General features: G+C 54.7%; 6 protein-coding genes across 6 annotated transcripts; 2 read left to right on the forward strand and 4 right to left on the reverse strand.

Annotated features, from left to right (window-relative positions):
• Positions 1 to 10: 10 nt before the first annotated feature.
• PHACADRAFT_203666 (uncharacterized protein) lies at positions 11 to 844 on the reverse strand. The gene is made up of 3 exons (XM_007389861.1): positions 394 to 844; positions 92 to 329; positions 11 to 39 (listed from the first exon to the last, which is right to left on the reverse strand). Exon 1 carries the CDS (start codon positions 803 to 805, stop codon positions 422 to 424), a length of 384 nt encoding a protein of 127 aa, XP_007389923.1. The 5' UTR covers positions 806 to 844; the 3' UTR covers positions 11 to 39; positions 92 to 329; positions 394 to 421.
• Positions 845 to 1,168: 324 nt separating this feature from the next.
• Positions 1,169 to 1,573, forward strand: PHACADRAFT_246454 (uncharacterized protein; the record flags this gene model as incomplete). Its single annotated transcript, XM_007389862.1, has 2 exons — positions 1,169 to 1,234; positions 1,471 to 1,573. Coding segments are annotated over 2 exons (169 nt in total), but the record flags the coding sequence as incomplete, so codon positions are not given.
• A 3,176-nt stretch (positions 1,574 to 4,749) lies between these two features.
• PHACADRAFT_84885 (uncharacterized protein) lies at positions 4,750 to 7,444 on the reverse strand (the record flags this gene model as incomplete). The annotated part of the gene is made up of 2 exons (XM_007389863.1): positions 4,750 to 6,111; positions 7,196 to 7,444. Coding segments are annotated over 2 exons (1,611 nt in total), but the record flags the coding sequence as incomplete, so codon positions are not given.
• A 3,755-nt stretch (positions 7,445 to 11,199) lies between these two features.
• PHACADRAFT_109942 (uncharacterized protein) lies at positions 11,200 to 14,145 on the reverse strand. The gene is made up of 2 exons (XM_007389864.1): positions 12,629 to 14,145; positions 11,200 to 12,542 (listed from the first exon to the last, which is right to left on the reverse strand). The coding sequence occupies exons 1-2, from the start codon at positions 14,069 to 14,071 to the stop codon at positions 11,910 to 11,912; spliced, it is 2,076 nt and encodes a 691-aa protein (XP_007389926.1). The 5' UTR covers positions 14,072 to 14,145; the 3' UTR covers positions 11,200 to 11,909.
• Positions 14,146 to 16,236: 2,091 nt separating this feature from the next.
• On the forward strand, positions 16,237 to 16,959 carry PHACADRAFT_203669 (uncharacterized protein; the record flags this gene model as incomplete). Its single annotated transcript, XM_007389865.1, has 2 exons — positions 16,237 to 16,608; positions 16,758 to 16,959. Exons 1-2 carry the CDS (start codon positions 16,403 to 16,405, stop codon positions 16,957 to 16,959), a joined length of 408 nt encoding a protein of 135 aa, XP_007389927.1. The 5' UTR covers positions 16,237 to 16,402.
• Positions 16,960 to 18,743: 1,784 nt separating this feature from the next.
• On the reverse strand, positions 18,744 to 20,792 carry PHACADRAFT_133023 (uncharacterized protein; the record flags this gene model as incomplete). Its single annotated transcript, XM_007389866.1, has 2 exons — positions 20,544 to 20,792; positions 18,744 to 20,297 (listed from the first exon to the last, which is right to left on the reverse strand). Exons 1-2 carry the CDS (start codon positions 20,676 to 20,678, stop codon positions 18,744 to 18,746), a joined length of 1,689 nt encoding a protein of 562 aa, XP_007389928.1. The 5' UTR covers positions 20,679 to 20,792.
• Positions 20,793 to 22,673: the final 1,881 nt, after the last annotated feature.

Genomic DNA, 22,673 nt, shown 5'->3' on the forward strand with positions numbered 1-22,673 from the left:
CGGCCAGACGGGAGATTCTAGCGATGTGCGCCAAGAATGCTGGCCGCGCGTCAGGGGCTGTACAGCACGTATATACGTCGGTAGCACTCACAAGATGTAAGAATTTCAAGTACCCTGTCCGAACTCGAGGTGTAGAACGTCAGTGTTCTCGATGTAGCCCGGTTGGTGGCCTCCGCGCTTGAACGAGCGCCGGATACTGTATGCTTCCCACATCTATCCGCCGTATCAGTTATGTATCCTCGACCGCTCGCCTAGCAGCGAGGGATCGTAGATACCAATCCTCGTTTTCGTTCTCGACGAGTGAGACTCGCTCGTATTCCGACTTCTGTCTGCAGTGTCGTAACCCGTCAGCAAACCGGCCAAAGCGCACAGACGATTACTGGTGAGACGCACCAGAGCAAAACGCCTGCTTCGACCGAACTCAGCTCAGCCCTATCCAGCGCCGCGGCATTCGACATGCTCTCCACGTTCGGGTCCCAAAGATCCCTGAGCTTCTCCTACGTGGCGGTATTCCGTGTCCGTCGTTCAGGGCTAATGGTCCAAGCAACTTCCCGCTCAACCCGGCACAAGATGCACAGCTGGCCGGACGGGGACCAGCATCGTAGTATTGCAGAAGATGGTGTGTGCGCCACGTGAGAGGACGGCGAGAGTGTGCCGTCGTGCTCGGGCGGCGATGGGGCGGTGTCGGGCAGGAGGGGTGCTGTGAGCTGCATCGAAAATTTGTTGAGTATGCTCGTGCCGGGAAATGGTACGCAGGTCGAGCATGATCTTGTAGATTTTCGGCTTTGTGGACACCGCACAACATTCCCCCGGCGGCTGAGCTCCCAAAAAAAAAAGCATGAGAGTGATGGACAAGACGTTAACACTAGTAATCCTGCACAGAAACCGTTGGTCAGACGTCGGGCCCGGGGCATCACCGATAGAACTCACAGTTGGCCCATCGCCCCGCCGACGTCCTGCTCGATGGCGGCGACGTCCTTACGGTGCTTCTCGCCCGCGGACATCTTGGTCACGACCAGGCGTTGAATGAGCGGTACCCCGTGCTAGTCACCGACGTGGTGTTGTCAGGCGCTGGCAGGCCGTCTTCTCCGAGTCCGTGTGGGTGAGAGTCTATGAGACCGCTGTTGAGGGGCATGGCCGGGCAGACGTGGTGAGAGACACGGCCTGTATGCTGGTGTGTGTCTCGTACAAGCAGGAGCTAACGAACTGGAATCGCAATGAGCGACGCGCCGAAGTAAGACAGCGTAGGTACGCACCTCTGCCATAATACTCTCCGGGTTGCACATCTCTCTGGCATCGCGTTCGAGGTCTTGTCAGACGACCTTGCAGACCCAGGCTGGGGCAGTTCAGAGACTGAAGGTATTACGTGGGATCTTCCGTCCGACATAGTTGCGAATACAACTCACCATGATGCCACGCTGTGGAAGATTACAGACCGCAACGCTCAGAGGGTCTCGGACGTTGCAATAGTCCAAGGTCCAATGGCCAAGAGGACCAGCAGGTGCCGAAGATGGTGAAGACGACAGCGTCGGCCATGAGGTGTCGGAAGGTGTCAACCGGTCGAGAGGATCTAGTATGTCCATAAGCATACTGAAACAGACGACTGTCAAGTGCGCTCACGTCGGTAAGCTTGAGGGCAAGGACGTGTAGCTCTGGCTGATTGGCGGGCATTGTAGTGGAGCGCGGAGCTCTTGCTGTGTATCGCATGTTTGGCGTAAGGGAGAGTCATTGCATCGTCGTATCGCTGCATTACTTGTTAAGCATGCGCATATATCTGAGAAATAGCACACTCTAGCGCGCCCGGACTTGGCCGGTCGGGGACTGTATCGGATATCAAAGGTGCTGGCGACCAGTGATGTGCAGTTTCTCGCACGGTCAGCGCACGACAACAATATGAGTAGCGTTGCTAGTCTCGGTTTCAGGACGCTGAGCAAGCGGTAACAAACCATTTGTAATGGTTGATCAGCGGACTTTGAAAGTCTTGCTGCAGGGCCCATTATAATTCTCTAATAGTGGGTCGATAGTCTGGAACCGAGACCACATCATCGCGTGGTGAGTGTGGCCGGAGGCATAGTGTCTGAAGGAATTCGTTTGCTGGGCTTTAATGTGGAACTTAATGAGCACCCTGACGTACTGGTGAGTGCCCTGAACACCGTGACAGATATGCATGCTATGCGGCGAGCAGCTGACCGCTGAGAAGGATTATTGACTTGTAGCATGCTGCACCGTGACCCTCGCCGGTCTATGCTTCGCTTTTCGTGCGCACACATAGCTCTGCGTCTAGTCAACTTCTTCAGCTGAACAAAGCTGGTGCTGCTCTAGTCAGGTCGACCTCCGACTGGCCACGCGGAGGCACATGTCGTGCATCCTTCGCCGCGGCGGCCTTCTCAAGACCCCCAATCGTGCAGCCCGCCAGTGCGGCCACGTCGGACATACGCCATTTTATTTCCTTCTGGCAGCGTCCTGTTTATGGATCCTGCGCTCACCCTGGGGCGTCGCATCGACATTTGAAAAGGTGCATGGCGTACCAGCTTCAGGGTCTATCGCTTGAGCATTCCCTGTTTTCCAGTACGTCAACGCTTCGACCGGCCGTGAATAGGCCCTCCTTTCCGTCGTACAAGCGTGCCCGAGACATTCTGGTAGGCATGTTCGCCTTCATGCTCTATACAAGCTGCTTCATCAATTGTACTCCCTTGGGACTAGGTGATCAGACAGTGAGTTATTGGAATGGCCCATGTAAGGTCGCCAGTGTACGCACGCCTCGAGAGGGCATTGCGGTACCAACCAAATCATGTGCTGAGCACCCTTGTCAAGCCACGTACATCGGAGCTTCTAGGTCAATTATCAACACTTATTCACTTGTACTGACATCACTAGGCCTAGACGTCCATATCATTCAAACTACGAGACTCCTCGCTAGGAACCGGCCACTACGTGCTCGCTCAGAGCTCGGCCGAAACCTCCCGGATAACTGCTGAAGGGGCTCAGCGAGCAAGCATCGAAGCCGCCGCGCATGCTCACCATCCTAAACTCACCAAAGCCTTCAAGCCTGCCGCAAATGGTGCGCACGCTTGGCGTCTGCGGCGCATCCAGCCCGTGACGGAGACGCGGTCTCACTGCAGGTATGCGCACGAGCTGCGACGAATGGGCGTGGATCCTGCGCATATCTCCCGCCGATGCCGGCAGGCGGGCCGAAGCTACCTGGATGGCTGCTGAAGCCGGGGGAGCGTACTTTGGGCAAGAACTCGCCAGGCATGCCACCGGGGCCACCGAAGCCAAGATGGGCGCTCCCGAAATGGTCAGTGGGAAGGATACCCAGCGACGCAGGTACTGAGATGGTGAGCTAGACACGCGCTTTTTCATTCGCTCTCTTCTCTCAGAACTTGAAGTAGATGGTCAGAGGTCCTCAACGCGAGGTTCTGCCGCGTTGTTGCTGACAGTGGCCTGCATGGTGCGCTTGCCGCCACTGGCATTGGTCTGGGGCGTACGACTCTGCGCTGGCGCAGGTGGGTGAGGGCGAATGACCATCACCGAAGCCGAAGGAAATGCAGAAGCAGATGCTCGGCGATGACAAGAAGCTTGCTGCCGCAGCCCTTTCCACAACCTGTCAGACTTCCTCTATCATTTCCCTATGTTGAGTTCGGTCTCCTACTTTGCTTAAGTTTGCGTCACGTCACTTTTATAGCATTTATAGTGTACTAGACTATAGTTTGTAAGCCTCTGAAATAATCTAGCATACATTTTCGTACAGCAAAAGCGAGGCAGAATTTAGGAAGTAGCGAGAAGACGAAGCAATAAGGATTGTGATAAATGAAGTACATAGACGGCTCTTCATTGGCACAGCTTGGAGGGAGTAGTGAGAACGTGGTCAGGCCTTTGCCATCTGCCACAGGTGCAGGTGCAGGCTTCATGCAAACAACAGAAGCTGCCATATGCGTGATCGCAAGGTAGCTGACGGGTCAATCGTCGAGACGATTGGCCGGCGACGGGACATCATCAGCCGTGCCGAATGCAGCTATTATCCGCAGCGAGAGCAATGTCGCTCTCCGGAGACATGGTAGGAGACCTCTCTGATGAGACGATGGTAGATGGGGACGACGAGGTAATGACAGATGGGTTACGGAGAGGCGCGTTAGGTCTGGAGGTGTCGGAGGTGTCTTAGCGAATTAAATAAGCTCCATCGAATTTACTAATATCAACATCTGGCAGCCACTGCACCCTGGTTGCTTCATCTCGGTTTATCTCTCTCATCAAGTCCGCCATAATGGCCTGATATCGTGCCAACCGGCCATCGTCGACAGTGAGGTCCAGGCTAGGAAGCAGCTCTTGGTATTTACGAGGAAGCCTTGGGATCGTCCGAGATATGTCATCTGAGGTGATTTGTGGTGGAGCACGACTTGGAGATTTGAGGACGCCGAGCTGCCATAGTTTGATATAAATACCAAACTTGAGGAACTCGGAGCAGATCGCTCTCCTGGCTCCTGAAGGCTACATCACAAATAGCAAACAGGCATGACATTAGCATCCAACAAATGTATTTGGCACATGAGGAGTTGAAATCAATTACTCACCTGGAGACAGCTCCATATATCCATTATAAGATGGATAGACGATCTAGGAGTAAATTCCTCGACGGTCCACACCTGTAAGACTAGTCGGATATCTTGCACGAACCGAGATAGCTGCTCTTCCAACTCTGCGGTACATTCGGCCCTGTTTACATGCCGATATAAGCTGAATATCATTATTTCAAAGTTGACGAGTGTGTGCTGGGGCCTCTGGTCTATTCTCTGCAGACGATGTGTAATTTTCAAAGGACATGGCTGCTAGGCAAGCACATGCAAGATGGGCATGTCCTTCAGACTCATCCACATGGTAGAGTGAATCTCTGCACCGATCCTCGTCGACAAGGAATTCGCCGAACGAAGCGTGGAGAGGCACCACGCGCCCGAGCTTGTCCATCATCAACACAGAACGCAGGTGGTCCACGATGTAGAAAACATCGTCGACGGACAGATCGCGTCCGTAGAATGCAATGGTCTCGGGATTTGTCCGCCCAAATTCCAGCGTGATGAAACGCAGGAAGAAGGAGAGACGTTCGTGCTCTCGAGGTGAGGCGCGCAAACCTTCCGGAGGAAATGCGGACCGCAGGATCTGCAGATACAGTGCATCGAGAGGTGACATCGCTAGACCCCCACCCGAGAGGACGAGCTCAAACCATTCTTCCGGATGATTGTGATGTTCGTCCAAGAAATTGACGGTGATCCGAGCGAAGATAAATACGCCGGCCGCACGCTTGATGAGGCGTCGAAGGGCGTTCGGGTGCTTCTCGAGGTAATTGCCGTATGAGGGTATCTTCGGTAGAGTCTCTCTGAGGTAACGTCCAACATCACCGTGACTGTTCGTTGCATCCTCCAGTCGCATATGATGGATAACATCGGCTGAGCTGAGGTGTGCAACCACCGACAGGATGTGAGGCTCTGGCCGTGACGCGGCAAAGACGTACAGCCACGGTAACTCGCGAACAAGACCGAACAAGGACCAAAGCAGTTTGGGAACCAGCCTCCTGTCCTTGCACTCGTCTATTCCGTCGATGACAATCAATGTCGGGGCCTGGTCCGCGGGAGCGGCGATGAGAGCCTTCCGAAGGAGCCCGTCGAATGAGTGCTGCATCTGCTGCCGGTCGCCGTGTTTGAGGTACTCACGTGCGGCGCTGATGATATAAGGGCGAAGGGTCGGCTGGGACACTGCAAGCTGGCGTGCGAGCGTCGAGAAAACGAGGTGAGCATCCTCGAGATCTCCGCGGCCGCGGACAAAGAAAAATGATGCGCCGAGTCTGAGCGAAGAACGATCCGCTGCGTCGTGGCGAACACAGAGCTGATGTGAAATCGAAGACTTCCCTAGACCTGCCCCGCCGCTGATGCAGCAGATTCGTTTGGGCTTGTCCTCGGGGAATCGACCAGTCGACCACCGCTCCAGATCCGCGAATACCTCTTTCCGGGTGCCTTGCATGAACCCACTCTTGAGTTCGTCCACCGATCGATATCCTGCGTCTGCTCGAGGAATGGAGTCGATAACTTTCTGGTCCTCTTCGCGAGCATCGGTCAGTCTCTGGATGAAGCGTGCACGAGAGGTTCGCAAATAGACTTACCAGCTTTCTGTTGTTGACGTCGATTCCCTCGTAGCTGTTCCCGCTGTTGACGCTGACTTTTCTGCAACTGCCGCCGGGTTTGCTGTAGAGGGATATTATAGACCAGCCGCCTGAGGTACAAGAGTTTCAGTTGGGCAGCCCAGACACGGGAACTTATTAAGTTACACCGGACTAGCCACCCAGAAGCACCCAAAAGCGGCTAAGACACGCTGAATGAATTTCCGAAAAGCCCAAAAAATGGCACAAGCAGAAATTGAACCCGCAGCCTGAAAGTAACCACAGTGCACTACACCACTAAGGCATAAGACCTTGCAAATATCAGGTTGGAATTGCCCTATAGTACCACTTTTCTACCTTAAAGTCTTAGCTGTAATATTATAGCCAATTATCAGGTATTAAAGCATTGGAATGTAATTGTACAAAGGTATATTCTAATGGCATGGCTAAGACATTGATGTGGCTAAGACACCAGTGTGGCTAAGACATTGAGTCATTAAATATTTGCTATTGATTCTGCTTATTGTACAAATGTATATCCTGATGGCGTGGCTAAGACACTGACGTGGCTAAAACACCAGAGCAGATGAACTATACTCAAGTGGAATCAATAGCAAATATTCAATGTTCCAATGTCTTAGCCACACTAGTGTCTTAGCCACGTCAGTGTCTTAGCCATGCCATTAGAATATACCTTTGTACAATTACATTCCAATGCTTTAATACCTGATAATTGGCTATAATATTACAGCTAAGACTTTAAGGTAGAAAAGTGGTACTATAGGGCAATTCCAACCTGATATTTGCAAGGTCTTATGCCTTAGTGGTGTAGTGCACCATGGTTACTTTCGGGCTGCGGGTTCAATTTCTGCTTGTGCCATTTTTTGGGCTTTTCGGAAATTCATTCAGCGTGTCTTAGCCGCTTTTGGGCGCTTCTGGGTGGCTAGTCCGGTGTAACTTAATAAGTTCCCGTGTCTGGGCCGCCGAACTGAATCAGCTCTGAGGTATCTGTACATGTATTCCACCAACCTTCATATCCTCTGCAACCTCGGTAAGGACTTTCTGGATGGACATCGTGCCTCTAAGCTGCAGTAAGCAAGCGTATGTTAAAGCGTGTATCAAGACTTGGCAAGGTAGACGGACCATGAAAAGGCTCATTGCTTTTGCCATGTCTTCCTTCATGTCCGACAGGATCGCCTGGTCCCGAGACCCGTAGATGAGTCCTTTCAGGAACCCGCGGAACCCTTTCCCACCCTTAAGCTCTCCCGCGCGTCCTTGAAGGTCGTCGATCGTGCTGGCTTGGTGTCAGCTTTGCCTCCGACGGCGATTAGACCCTGAGCGTACCTCTGCAGATCTCTTATCTGATTCTGGATGTCGTCAGAGTGTGTGATCTTGACCAATAGCTCTTCCTTGCCTTGAGCATCACCATCGTACCTTGCCACTGCAGTGTTCACATCGGCTGGCGTCGTGTTGATGACAGTCTTGAGAGCATCGGCCTGAGCTAGGAAGGCACTGCGCGCCCCCTTGTTCTCCCGGACAATCTACAAACGAAGAAGAAATGTCGTAAAGTGCCATTCGTCAGTTGAGTGGGGTCGACACACCTTGACTCTTTCGACGAGCGCGCCGAGCCCCTTTGCGACTAGAGGTAGGCCAGGCACGGGGGCAAGGCTCAGGGCATCACCGGCCAGGTCGAGGATGGGAGAGGCGACACCGAGGGCAACGTCAGCAGCCCCACGGGGCGGCATGGTCGACTATGGTGGACGGTGTAGATAGAATTTGACAGTACAGAAGGGATCAGGCATGAGTCCGCCGCGTTGGTTCACCATGTGCTGGCCTCGTGTACCGACGGCCGTGAGATGGATTGGCGGGTCTCGCTGCGGGCTGTGTGTTAGAGTTTGATAGTATGAAGACGCGTGCTTTCATGTTTTGATATTGGCAGCGCGGCAAGCGCGGAGATATCGGGGGCAGGAGTGCACTGGAGCCTCGGCGTGCCATCTTCAGCTGCTCGCCTGCCAAATGTGGTCACCGTTGCAATGTCTTGGAACAAATCGCCGAGGCCTTGTGGCGTTCGGCCAGAATCCGCCAGAATCCGCCAGCGCTCCCAGCCCCCGCCTGGCTCTGCTCTGTCCTTCGACGTTCGCCACGAGTCGATGTCCGGCCCGCATCAGATGCCAGGCCTTGGAGCGAAGTCTCTGAACATGTCTTACACTCCATCCGCGTCACCTTCAAATCTCTTAACGCTGCGACCGCCCCCGCCTAGAGCTCAAGCTTCAAGCTTCAAGAACCACCATCATATCCTGTCTAAACCGATAGGATCTCTGTCTCAGACCTGTGGCTCTTCAACAAGCCTTTCCGAGGAATACTCGCCTTGTAAGCAGCTCGCACAGTTCGACGGGTAGCCAGACTTGTGTTCTTGGAGCGCCACCTAGTCGCGGGGAGATGTCGTTGGTTGGAAGTATATCTCGGAGCTGCGCTTAGGTGAGTACATGCACCCACTCTTAGTCGACTGCATCCTAAGAAATCACAGCAGAATGACCCCAATGCAGTGTCTATTATCACTATGGCCCGCTCGTGTTCGATTCGCTTTGCGTCGCCAAAGTGGATCCCTTCCCCGGAGCGACGATGGCCGTCAGCGGCATTTGTAGACGCCGTTGCAGGCGCAAACAGAAGGGCACAGCACTGTTGGCGCGGTCTATGTGAGCGCATCCCAGGAGGGCAGGCCACGCTAGACCTCAAGATTCCAAGCTCCGACCCGTTTCGAAAGACCTGTGAGCGGCGTCAGACGGCATATTCGAAGAACAAGCCGTAGCTCTGGGACGACAAGATTTCGCGAGATGCCAGATGTAGTATCGCCGCCTTGATGAACAAGACCACGAAACTACGCGTGGGTAGCTGTGATCCGCCGCTCAGCCCGGTGCATGTTTACACAGTGACCCGGAAGCTTGTACGTTCATCTGGCTCTTGAGGCAAGCTCAGGCCCTCGCGCAGATCCTAGGACTGACAAAGACGAGGGCATCCCTCGCGGAGACGCAAGCGACGAAGAGCCCTTCGCGCTCCTGTCGCTCTATCACGCTCACGACCGTATCCTGGCTTCACTTGTTCCCCGGCCACAGACTTGGACTCAGCCAGATGCGCAAGCCGCTCGAGAGATATATCCTTCCGTCATTGCGCATTAGCCCGAGCGACCGCTATATGGACGCTCGGATGGATAACGACATTGTGATCTGGGCATGTTCGATGACCCTGCGTGTGGACGACGCGAAGCGCACGAAGATTATCATACGGCGGTCGTCGGTCGCCCGTGAGTGCCATCTGTATGTATGTCCATTAGCTGCGAGCACGGCCGCCTGGTGCTCGGCTTGTTTCGCAACACCGAGTGGATTGTGAGTCAAGATGTACTCGGCCCAACCGACGGACCGAGCGGACACCTGGGATTCGAGGCTCGCAGGCTGCACAAACTCTTCGTTCTATATATTCCATTTTATGTAATTTATTTCCTGCAGCAAGCAGAACTGCAGCGACTGGGCGGTCAGGACCGACATTGTAACGGCATTGCTGCTGGCAGTGACGTTTAGCCGTCGCAGGCATCCTTAGGTCTTTCTGTATATCGTCCATGCCTTGGTGCGAACGGTTTATACGAACGACAAGTGTCATAGAGACAGCTTGATGAGGGAAGTATCCTCAGCAGAACGCGCAGCGCGTATGTGCTTGCTCTGCGGGAACTCCACTATAGGAGACCTCTTGTGAATAAAAGCGGGGGATAATATAGACCAATGCCGTGTAATCAGCTGCGGCGAGCCGGGTTAGAATATTGCAATACCAGCAGCACGAAAACTTGAGTATCACGTGGGCGCCTGGCACATTCATGCGAGCGCTCTTTGCACTTGAGCGCTTGAGTTCTCCTGTCTCGAGAGGTCTACCCTCCCATTACCTCGCGCATATCCTGTTGCACTGCGGAAAATGCTCCAGACCTCTTATCGCTGCTGCTCGCATCGACGGCGCTCGTATTGTACTTCTTTAAGCTACATTTACTGCCTATGTAGTCCAGTAGCTCTCGCTCAGTCAACTTGAAGCGCGGTCGTGGAGACTGGTCTCGTGGAAGCCGAGGACCAACGACAGTGGCGAGGTGTACGTTAAGTCTTCGCAATAGAGCTAGTTTGAAAGCTAATGACCACATGCCCCAGCACCTGCCTGGTCGTGTGTGCTCACGTTGGTGCACAAGCATTAAGGCCAGCGCGCGAGGTCGCGCACCTTTGTTCCGTTGCAAGCCCTGAAGGCTCCGGGCGTCGCGATTTGCCTCCGCTGTACCCACGAACAAATTCTGGTCTCGAGTGTCGGGGAAGCACTGATGAAGGCCTAGCAGAGAACTCTCGGGGGCGGTGGTGGGCAGGACAGAAGGGCACAATGCGAGGCACGTGTGCTGCCAGTTCGAACAGGTAAGTGCCTAATCAACTAGGCTATGCTACCGTGCTGATGGTTACTCAGAGTACTGCTACACTTTGGGTACATCTAAGCTCAGAAGTCGAAGTCGCGTATCCCTGCTGCTTTTGCCTACCGTAGTCCGCTTCGCGTGCCATCTCGTGCGTAGAGCCGCATGATGTCGACGGTGCTCCAGAAGGCCAAGGATATCCGAGAGCTGCGAGACCATGAGAGGCACGCGCCTCAGACAAACCACTCAAGGAAGCCAATTCGTCTGACGCACCGGCATTAAACGACACGTCCCACGGGCCGCTGGGTAAGAGCAAGATCGAAGCTGTCTTCTACGAGCTGGAGATCACCGAATGGCACCCAGAAGCTTAGTAAGACTATATCGATCGTACCCTCCATCGACAACGGTGAGCCTGAGCATCGCGACGAGAAGCGGCTGAAGACGAAGGCGGCGGATACCACTCGCAATCAAGGAGGAGATGAAAGGTCCATCATAGCAATACACGACGGCTCTGCAGGCTGAGGGTGTCACTGGTGGCTGACAGTGTGAGCTGTTCAAGGGGCGGACGAGAAGGTAGATGAGCCATCTGGTCGACCGTCATGCTCGTCGCTGATAGCCTCGTCTACAGCTTTACCCTTAATACTACAAGGTCTTCAAGCGGCTGGTTTCCATGTCCACCATCTGCAAACGCGTCACGAGCAGCCATCACAAGCCCGTCCTCGCTTTCTGAGAGCGTCAGTGCTCGATATTCAACGACGCTCAGAGGACACCCAGCCGGGAGGGATTTTGAGCGCACAGCGACGCGGACGAGACGGAGAAGGCCTTCAACGCGACAGTCGATCGCACCATTATTGATAGTTGTCTATCCAGTACGCCTGCTGCTGTTGGCATTGGACATGAGGGATACGACTCCGCACTGACACCGATGGGCGAGGTCGAGCGGCCGCTGGCGAAGTTGAAGAACGTGCGAAAGCAGGGGCTGAGCGACTGAGGACCACACCCAGCGACAACTCCGAGCGGGTTCTCGGCGTTGCAGCCTCCTCTGTCGAACTCGTCTTTGTACTGATTCTTCCTGCACGGCGCAGTCCTACTTGCTTCGCGTGTCATTTATACAATATGTATATTGTACCAAATTGTAATCCGCGGGTTTCTGGAGTAATCAAATACATATTTCTATACAACCATGACAGGGAGTGCGGCAATCGCAGCGAGGAGACGGAAGAATATGAACGATAGGAAGCGTATATGGTTAGCAGGTCCCAGCTCTCTTTTTTCCTTTTCCAAAGACCCTTACGCTAGGTGCGGTAGGCTATTCGTCGGCAGAGCTTGGAGTTAGTAGAGGGAATGCGAGGGCCCTCTGGTATGGGTGCCGGCGGCCGCCATATGCGGAGAGGCGGAGTAACCGACAAGTTCATTAACAGGGGAGTTAACTGGCAGCGGGCCACTATCGGCCGTATCGGGTGCTACATCGTCATTATCAGTGGTGACACCACTACCCCCTGGAGGCCAAGTTGAAAGCGTCTCCGATAGCACAGAGGTGGTGGATGACGATGACGATGTGGCGACGGTTGGGCTATGGGTTGGGCTATGGATAGGCGTGCCGGGCTGAGAGCGATCGGAGTTCCAACCTGCCAAAAGAGCTCGCTCCTCGTTCAAGTCGATACTGTACGTGATGCGCCACATCTGCCCGGTCGCTTCATCTTGATTCATCTGCGTCATGAAATCCGCCATGATGGCCTGATATCGCGCCAAGCAACTGGCGTCGACAGTAAGGTCCAAGCTAGGAAGCAACTCTTGGTGCTCATCAGTACTGACAGTAAGCCCCCGGATTGCCTGAGATATGTCGTCCGAGGTGATTAGTGGCGGAGCACGACTTGAAGATGTGAAGACGCCGAGCTGCCATAGTCTGATATAAATACCAAACTTGACGAACTCAGAGCATATCGCTCTCCTGGCTCCGGAAGGCTACATCATGAATAAACAAGTATGACCATTAGCATATGACAAATATACGCGATACACGAGTAGTTAACGAATTAACGATTACCCACCTGGAGACAGTTCCATAGATGTGGTAAAGAAAAGAAGCTCAATTCACGAGCAAATTCAGCGATCGTCCATATATGGCAGGCCAGTCGGATATCTCGCACGAACTCGGATAGCTGCTCCTCCAATTCCGCGGTATATTTGGCCTGCCCAACATGTATGTTCCAATCTCCCATCGTATGAAAGTTGATCCGTGCATGCTGAGGCTGCCGGTCCTCCGCGTTCTGTAGGTAATATGTGCGATTTTCAAAGGACAAGGCTGCTAGACAAGCACATGCAAGGTGAGCATGTCCTTCAGATTTGTCCACATGGTAGAGCGCATCACTGCACCGATGCTCATCAACCAGGAACTCGCCGAACGAGGCGTGGAGGGGCACCACATTCCCGTCCTTGTTGATCATCAACACGGAACGCAGGCGGTCCACGATGTAAAAGACGTCGCCCACAGACAGTTCGCGTTCATAAAATGCAACAGTCTCCGGAGTTGCGCCAGATTCCAGTGCAATGAAACGCAGGAAAGAGTGGAGACGTTCGCGTTGATGGGGTGAAGCACACAAGTCTTCTGGGGGGAATGCGGACCGTAGGATCTGCAGATACAGCGCGTCGAGAGGAGACGTCGCCGGACTTCCGCCCGAAAGAACGAGCTCGAACCACTCCTCCGGATGATTCCGGTGCATATCCAAGAAATTCACTGCGATACGGGCGAAGATGAATACACCGGCCGCACGCTTGATGAGACGTTCAAGAGAGTCAGGGTGTTTGTCAAGGAAATCGCCGTAGAGGGGTATCTTCGGCACCGTCTCTCTGAGGTAATAGTCTACGTCGCCACCCCAGTCCTCTAGCGTGTCTTCCAGTTGCATATGATGGACGATGTCGGCAAAGTCGGGAGATGCGAGCACCGACAGTATATGGGGTTCCGGGCGCGATGCGACAAAGATGTACAGCCAGGGAAACTCGCGGACAAGACTGAGCAACGATCGAAGCAAGTCAGGAACGAGCTCCCTGTCCTTGCATTCGTCTATCCCGTCGACGACGAGCAATGTCGGCGCCTGGTCCGCGGGAGCGGCGATGAGAGCTTTCCGAAGGAGCCCCTGGAGCGCGTGTTGCATCTGCTGCTGCTCGCCATGCTCGAGATACTCCCGTGCGGCGCTGACGATATGGGAACGAAGGGCTAGTCGGGTCCGCGCAAGCTGGCGTGTAAGGGTTGGGAAGAATAGGCGAGCGGATTCCAGATCTCCGCGCCCACGGACGAAGAAGAACGATGCGCCGAGCCTGAGCAGGGGCTGGTCGGCTGCATCGAGACGAACGCAGAGTTGGTGGACAATCGACGACTTCCCCAGGCCCGCTCCGCCGCTGAGGTAGTAAGCTCGTTTGGGCTTGTCCTTGGGGAATCGGCCAGCTGACCACTGCTCTAGCTCCGCAAACAGCTCTTTCCGGGTACCTTGCATGAACCCGCTCTTGAGTTCGTCCACAGACCGGTAGCCTGCATCTGCCCAAGGAATCGAGTCCACAATCTTTCGGTCTTCTTCAGGAGCGGTGGTCAGTCAGTCCCTAGGTCGAAGCGTGCGCGAAAGCCTTGTGAATAAACTTACCAGCTTCCTGTTGTTGACGTCGATTCTCTCGTAGTTGGAGTTGCTGTTCCTGTAGCTGACGTTGATTTTGCTGCAATTGATCTTGAATTTGCTGTAGAATGCTGTCATGGACAAGCCATCTGAGATAGCCGCATCGTACGAACCTTCGTAGTCCGTGCAACGCCGTCGAGGATACTCTCAATGGAAATTGACCCGCTGAGCTGGTCCAAGCACGCATCCATCAGAATGTGCATTAATGAGCTGATGAGGTCGGCGTACCTTGAACAGGCCTATTGCTCTCGTCATCTCTTCCTTCATGTCCGATAGGATGTCTCGGTTCTCAGACGCGTACACGAGCTTCTTAACGAACCCGCGGAATCCTTTACCACTCTTCAGCTCTCCCGCACGTTCCACAAGCCCGTCGATTGTACTGGCTTCCTCTCAGCGACGCTACTCAAGCCAGCGCGCCCTCGACGCACCTCTGCAGATCTCGTACTCGCTTCTGAAGCTCGCTAGATTTGATCTCGCCCAGCAGCTGTTCTTTGTCATGCGTGTCACCGTCGTACCCCGCGACTACGACGTCCACCTTCGTCGCTGTCGTGTTGATGACGGCCTTCAGTTCGTCGACCTGAGCAAGGAAACCACTACGCTTATCGTCGACCTCTCGAACAAGCTGCAGGTAATGACGGGGTATCATTATCTCATTCGTACCATCGCTGGGATTCACTTACCTGGACCCTTTCGACAAGGAGACTTAGCCCCACGGCGAGGGTGGGCAAACCCGGTACGACGTCGAACGCACTCTCCGCTATCTTGAGCCCACTAGAGGCAATGTCGAGGCCGACACCGACAGCTCTGCGAGAAGGCATGGTCTGTCGATGGTGAGCAGTGCAGAGAAGGGAGAGGGCATAAGTTATCGTCGTGCACCGACGGTTATGGGCACGTGTACGCGCTGGCGGGGAAGGTACTCCTTCGCTGGAGGCTGTGTGCTAGGGTTTGATGATGCGAAGGCGGGACTTTGCCCGGCTGTCCTTCTGGCATGCTTCAATATCGGCGCTGCAGACGCGGGAATGTCAAGCTCAAAGCGACGCGCCGGTCAAGACGTCGAGCATTCCCAGGCCTGTGTTGCGCCGCATGGTACGACGTTGCGAAAATCTTGGGTAGCCAACAAGGGCCATGGGGACGGTGACGGTTTAATGAGAGTGGTGCTCTCAGCGAACGCGCAGCGCGTCTTAGCAAAACACGGTCAAGTTTCTCGAAGAGTTTTCACGACCAAGAATGGGAAATGGCCGGAATATATATATAGATTATCAAATATTTATCTTCAGCGGGATTGGAACTCAGTACTCAGTACTCAGTACGTCTGCGATGCTAAGTTGTGAGTACAAAAACTCACAGCAGATGTGAACTCAGAGCCTAGTACTAGTGGCCTTCACGCGATTTGTGAGCGCCGGTCGCATGAACGCGTCCACTTCCTCTTGTTCTCCGCCCTCGAGATGCTTACGCTTCACTATCACTATCTTGCACAGTTTCCATTGGAGATGGTCTCATACTTATTGCCACTGCCGTTAGCATTGAAGGTGCCCGCGGCGCAGCTCTCAAAGCCGTCCCACCATCCGTGAGCGCGTAAGGTCTCGGTCGACCAACTGAAGTGCAACGGGGGTACTGGTCTCGCAGCAGCCAGTGACCAGTGACAATGGCGACGCGTACGCAGATCTTCGCTGTGGAGCCGATTTGAAAGCTAACTAGTATGCACCTCAGTACTCACAAGCCCGCGTCGACACACGAGCATCGGCCAGCGAGATCGCGCACCTGAACAGGACAATCCCTTCGTTGCAAGCCTCGCAAGATACTGGCACCGCGTGTTACCTTCATTATGACTGCAAACATATCCTGGGCTCAGCTATCGAGGAAATATCGAAGGAGACCTGGCAAAAGTCCTCGAGAGCGGTGGTGGATAGAAGGACACAAAGCGAGGCTCGTGTGCTGCCAGTTTGGGCAGGTGTGTGTGCAATTAGCTGCCATATCCCTCTGTGCTGATTGCTGGTCAGGTTGATGTTACACATTGCGAACGTCTAAATACGAAAGTTGAAGCCGTGTGTCTCACGGCTACTTTCGCCTCCCATGGACTTCTTCCCGCATTGTCCCGCGCAGAGATGTTCAAGTTCACACTTTGTACGTCTGTGATATCAACTGGTAATACTTGGTATGTTGCAAGAGAAGAAGAGACGCAAGAGGAGACAGCGTTGCGGGAAAGAGGACACGCCGGCCCTGATGCAGCCACCACGCCAGGACGACGTTCTATACCGCCCACAGAAGACGAGCAGCAACGGCTGTCACGAGCCGAGCTCGAATGAGTCGAACGGCTCTGACCCCGACTGGGCGAACAGGTCGACGCACCCGCCCCCGACGAAGTGAGTCGCGAGCCCCGCACGCCACCCGCCCGCGCACACTGTCAACGAGGACTGCAACGGAGACGACGCAGCTACGGAAGTGCTCATGAACATGGATAACTCGTACCGCGGTGACCCAAGCGATCCGCGCAGCTTCGGTGCCCCATCAGCGGAACCGCTCGCTCTCCACCCGACACCCATGGTTGTTCCCCGCCGCAGATGCCTCCACTCCATGGTGAAGCACCCAGCGATGCACAAGAGCTCGTCTCGCCGAAGCGTCTACTCATCCCTGGGCCTGAAGATTCGAACGTCGAGCCCAAGCGGTCACGCGTCGACAGCACTAGCAGGCGCATATCTTCTCCTTCTGCGTAGGCCCCGTCGTCGACTCGGCCTTTGCCTGTGTCGTTCTGCCACCAGCCGACGACGCACGCATCGCATCGCCCGAGATGAGGCTAGGCGCGCAGCGCCAGCCGTTCGACACCCCGCCGAGCTCGACGCTGACGATGACGCTGTGACTGCACCTGTGGCCGATCGGGTCGATGGACGCAGGGTTCGTGGTGGGGGCACACTCTGAGCCGGGCCATCGCTGTCTTCTGGCGCGGTGCGGTCGTCGCCTAGCCTGTTACCGACGGACTTGGACCTGCGGGTGCGCGACTCGCGGTCAAACTCGCCGAACGCGCAGCGGATGCTGGCCACACGGGAGATCATCGTTCATCCCGCGCGGCCGCCACCAGGGCCGGCACGCATGGGCACGCCCTTGCCTGCGTTGAGCCGTGGCGGCCACAGGATGGTCATGTCGTGACTTCTAGTTTCGTTGCTGTGTCAGCCATCTTTTCTTTATGCCTCCTGCACGCATTTCATACGTACTCATTGACATGGCCCAGCTCTTTCCCGTTGTCGTTGTCGTCATTCAGTCAGTCTATCACATGGCAGATTGTCTTCATCGTTTTTCCTCACACGCGGAGTGCTCTTGGTCGCTCCGTCGATTTCGTTACCCTCACGCTGTAACCCTTTAGAAATTGAAGTAGATGATGAGAGGTCTTCAATGCGAGGTTCAACCACGCCACTGTCGACAGTGGCTCGCCGCTACTGGCATTGGTCTGAGGCGTATGACTCTGCGTTGACGCAGGTGGACGAGGACGAACGGCCATCACCGAAGTCGAAGAACGTGCGGAAGCAGGTGCTCGGCGAAGACAAGTAGCTCGCTGTTGCAGCTCCTTCTATGATCTGTCGGACTTCCTCTATCGTCTCCCTATGTTGAGTCTGTCTCCTACTTTTTTTTTGCGTCACGTCACTTTTTAGAGCATTTATATCGTATTAGACTATAATTCGTAAGCCTCCGAAATAATCTTGCATGCATTTCCGTACAGTAATAGTGAGAGAGAATTTGGGAAGTGACAAGAAGACGAAGCAATGAGAATTACGAGGAATGTACATGGTCGGAGGGAGTACTGGGAAAGCGGTTGGACCTTTGCTGTCTGCGGGTGCAGGTGCAGGCTCCGTGTGAATGGCAGAAGCTGCCATATGCGGGATCGCAAGATAGCTGACGGATCAATCGTCGAGACCATTGGCCGGCGATGGGACATCATTAGCGGTGTCGGATGTGGCACTACCACTACTGGCAGCAAGGATAGTGTCGCTGTCCGGAGACAGGGTAGGAAACTTCTCTGATGAGACGGTGGAGGATGAAGACGACAAGGTAGTGACAGATGGGTTACGGAGAGGTGTGTTGGGTCTGGAGGTGTCGGAGGCGTCTTGGCGAATTAAATAAGCTCCGTCCAAATCACTAATATCGTAACCCATCAGCCACACCTCTCTGGTTGCTTCATCTCGGTTCATCTTCATCATCAAGTCTGCCATGATGGCCTGGTATCGTGCCAAGCGGCCATCGTCGACAGTGAGGTCCAGGCTAGGAAGCAACTCTTGGTATTGTTCAGGAAGCCTTGGGATCGCCCGAGATACGTCGTCCGAAGTGATCTGTGGCGGAGCACAACTTGGAGATGCGAAGACGCCGAGGTTCCATAGTCTGATATAAATACCAAACTTGAGGAACGCGGAGCAGATCGCTCTCCCGATTCCTGAAGACTACAACACAAATAACACGCAAATATGACATTAGCATCCAACGGATACATGTGGCACATGAGTGGTTGAAATTAATCACCCACCTGGAAACAGTCCCATATATACTGTATAGAATAGCTGGGCAATCCGGGATCAAATTCTCTGATGTTCCACATATGGAATGCCAGTCGGATATCTTGCACGAACTGAGATAGATGCTCCTCCAACTCCGCGGTACATTTGGCCTGCGAAACATGCTCCCACCAGCTGCGTGACATTATATCAAAGTTGACGTGTGCGTGCTGGGGCCGCTGATCCGGTTCCTGTCGACGATATGTATAATTTTCTAAAGACATGGCTGCCAGACAAGCACATGCAAGGTGAGCATGTCCTTCAGATTCGTCCACATGGTAGAGCGAATCACTACACCGATCCTCGTCGACAAGGAATTCGCCAAACGATGCGTGGAGGGGCACCACGCGCCCGCGCTCGTTGATAATCAACACAGAACGCAGGTGGTCCACGATGTAGAAGACGTCGTCGACGGACAGATCGCGTCCGTAGAATGCAACGGTCTCGGGACTTGTCCACTGAGATTCCAGTGTAATGAAACGCAGGAGGAAAATGAGACGTTCGCGTTCTCGAGGCGAGGCGCGCAAGTCTTCCGGGGGGAATGCCGACCGCAGGATCTGCAGATACAGCGCATCGAGAGGTGACGTCGCTGGACCCCCACCCGAGAGGACAAGCGAAAACCATTCCTCCGGATGATTGTGATGTTCGTCCAAGAAATTCACGGTGATCCGGGCAAAGATGAATACACCGGCCGCACGTTCGATGAGACGTCCAAGGGCATCCGGGTGCTTCTCGAGGTAATCGCCGTATGACGGCATCTTCGGCAAAGTCTCCTCGAGGTAACGCCCGACATCATCCTCACTGTTCGCTGCATCTTCCAGTCGCATATGATGGACAACATCGGCCGAACTGGGGTGTGCAAGCACCGACAGAATGTGGGGCTCCGGCCGTGACGCAGCGAAGACACACAGCCACGGTAACTCGCGGACAAGACCGAACAAGGACCGAAGCAGTTCGGGGACCAGCTTCCTGTCCTTGCACTCGTCTATTCCGTCGATGACAATCAATGTCGGTGCCTGGTCCGCGGGAGCGGCGGTGAGAGCCTTCCGAAGGAGTCCCTCAAATGAGTGTCGCATCTGCTGCCGGTCGCCGTGTTTGAGATATTCGCGTGCGGCGCTGACAATGAGAGGGCGAAGGGTCGGCTGAGACACTGCAAGCTGGCGTGCGAGAGTCGAGAAGACGAGGTGCGCGTCTTCGAGGTCGCCGCGTCCACGGACGAAGAAGAATGATGCGCCGAGTCTGAGAGAGGAGTCTTCCGCCGCGTCATAGCGGACGCACAGCTGGTGGGAAATCGATGACTTCCCCAGACCCGCCCCGCCGGTGAGGTAGCAGACTCGTTTGGGCTTGTCCTCAGGGAATTGACCGGTTGACCACTGCTCTAGCTCCGTGAACAGCTCCTTCCGGGTGCCTTGCATGAATCCGCTCTTGAGTTCGTCTACTGATCGATAGCCTGCATCTGCTCGAGGAATGGAGTCGATGACTTTCTGGCCCTCTTCACGAGCGTCGGTCAGTCTCTGAGCGAATCGTGCACGAGAGGCTCGCAAATAGACTTACCAGCTTTCTGTCGCTGCTCCTCTTGTTGACGTTGATTCTCTCGTAGCTGTTCCTGTTGTTGACGTTGATTCTCCCGTAGTTGATGTTGGTGTTCCTGCTGTTGACGCTGATTTTCCTGCAACTGCCGCCGGGTTTGCTGTAGAGCGATATTATAGACCAGCCGCCATTGCCAACTGTATTCCACCAACCTTCATATCCTCTGCAACCTCGGTAAGGACTTTCTGGATGGACATTGTGCCTCTGAGCTGCAGTAAACAAGCATATGTCAAAGCGCGCATCAAGAGTCGGCAAGGTCGACGGACCATAAAAAGGCTCATCGCTTTTGCCATGTCTTCCTTCATGTCCGACAGGATCGCTTGATTCCGAGACCCGTAGATGAGTCCTTTCAGGAACCCGCGGAACCCTTTCCCACCCTTGAGCTCTCCCGCGCGCCCTTGAAGGTCGTCGATCGTGCTGACTTAGTTTCAGCTTCGCTTCTGACGGCGATTAGACCCTGAGCGCACCTCTGCAGCTCGCTTATGTGATTCTGGAGGTCGCCAGAGTGCGTGATCTTGTCCAATAGCTCTTCCTTGTCGCGAGGGTCGCCATCGTACCCTGCCACTGCGGCGTTCACATTCGCTGGCGTCGTGTTGATGACAGTCCTGAGCGCATCGGCCTGAGCTAGGAAGGCACTGCGCGCCCCCTTGTTCTCTCGGACAAGCTACAAGCGAAGAAGGAACGTCGTAGTGTGCTATTCGTCAGTTGAGTGGGGCCGACGCACCTTGACTCTCTCGACGAGCGCGCTGAGCCCCTTTGCGATGAGAGGTAGGCCAGGCACCGGGGCGAGACTCAGGGCATCACCGGCCAGGTCGAGAATGGGAGAGGCGACACCGAGAGCAACGTCAGCAGCCCCACGGGGCGACATGGGCGACTATGGTGAGTGTGTCGTGGACGGTGTGGGCAGACCTTCACAGTATAGAAGGGAGCGGGCGATGCATGGATTTACCTTGTGTTGGCCTCGTGTACCGACGGCTATGAGAGGTGGATTGACAGGGAAGCTGATGTCTCGCTGCAGGCTGTGTGTTAGAGTTTAATAGTATGAAGACGCATGTCTTTTATGCTTCGGTATTGGCGCGGAGATATCAGGGGCAGGAGTGCACTGGAGCCTCGGCGTGCCATCTTCAGCTGCTCGCCTGCCAAATGTGGCCACCGTTGCAATGTCTTGGAACAAATCGCCGAGGCCTTGTGGCGTCCGGCCAGGATCCGCCGGCGCTCCCGGCCCCGGCCTGGTTCTGCTCTCCGCCATGAGTCGATCTCCGCTCCGCATCGGATGCCCCTCCACAGATTCTTCCAGGCCTTGGAACGGCGCCTCTGAACATGTCCTACACTCCATTCGAGTCGCCCTATCTGCTAACGCTGTGGGCGGCCCGCCCTCACAGGCCCAGAGCCTCGGAGCTAGAAGACCACCATTACTTATATCCTGTCTAACCCGATACGACCTCTGTCTCGGACCTTAGGCTCCTCAATAGGCTTTTCGGTCGAGTACCCACCTTCCAGGCCAGACCCGTATTCTTGGAGCGCCAGCAGGGAGGGAAAGGTTACTGGTCAGAAGTGTATTACGGAGCTGGGGCTAGGTGCGCACATGCATACACTCACTCTCAGTCGACTTCCTTCTAAGAATCCACAGCAGAATGCCCCGAATACAGCATCTCATCTCACAATGGCCCACTCGTGTGCGATTCGCTCTGAGCCGCCAGAGTACTGAGAGTAGATCCCTTCCCCGGAGCGACGCCGACGACAGTCGTCAGCGGAACAATTTAAGACTCGGCCACAGGCGCTAGCAGAGAGGGAGCTATTTGCGATATCTACGAGAGCGCATGTCAGGAGGGCTGGCTGCACTATGCCTCAAGATCCCAAGCTCCAGCTCATTCGAAAGGCCGTCGTATTCGAAGAAAAGAGCCGTAGCTCGGGGACGACAGAATTCAACGAGCCGCGGTATACAGTATCGCTGCTTTCATAAGCAAGCCCATGGAATTGCGAGTGGGCAGCTGTACTCTGCTGTGTAGCCCAGTGCATTTTTGCACATTGACCCAGAAGCTTGTACGTTTGTCTGGCTCTCGAGACAAGCTCCAGCCCTCACGTAGATCTTAGAACTAGCGAGTATCATTGGCGGAGACGCAAGCGCGATAAGAACCCTTCGCACTCATGTCGCTCTATCACGCCTACGGCCATGTCCTGGCTTCACTCCTTCCCCAGCCGTCAATGAGCGCCGACTTGGACTCGGCCAGATGCGCGAGCTGCTCGCCAAGCATACCCGTCCGTCATTGTACATCAGCCCGAAACATCGCTCTCTCGCC

This window comes from Phanerochaete carnosa, assembly GCF_000300595.1.
Source record: "Phanerochaete carnosa HHB-10118-sp unplaced genomic scaffold PHACAscaffold_1, whole genome shotgun sequence".
Classification (NCBI taxonomy): Eukaryota; Fungi; Basidiomycota; class Agaricomycetes; order Polyporales; family Phanerochaetaceae; genus Phanerochaete; species Phanerochaete carnosa.

What these genes read in the sequence shown, in the direction of transcription:
- PHACADRAFT_203666 (XM_007389861.1), bottom strand. Translation starts at nt 805, where the DNA reads ATGTTGTGCGGTGTCCACAAAGCCGAAAATCTACAAGATCATGCTCGA.
- PHACADRAFT_109942 (XM_007389864.1), bottom strand. Translation starts at nt 14,071, where the DNA reads ATGCAAGGTACCCGGAAAGAGCTGTTTGCGGAGCTAGAGCAGTGGTCA. An exon ending in ATCTATGGAACTGTCTCCAG is followed by an intron (nt 12,543 to 12,628) that starts GTGGGTAATCGT and finishes TTCATGATGTAG; the next exon opens with CCTTCCGGAGCCAGGAGAGC.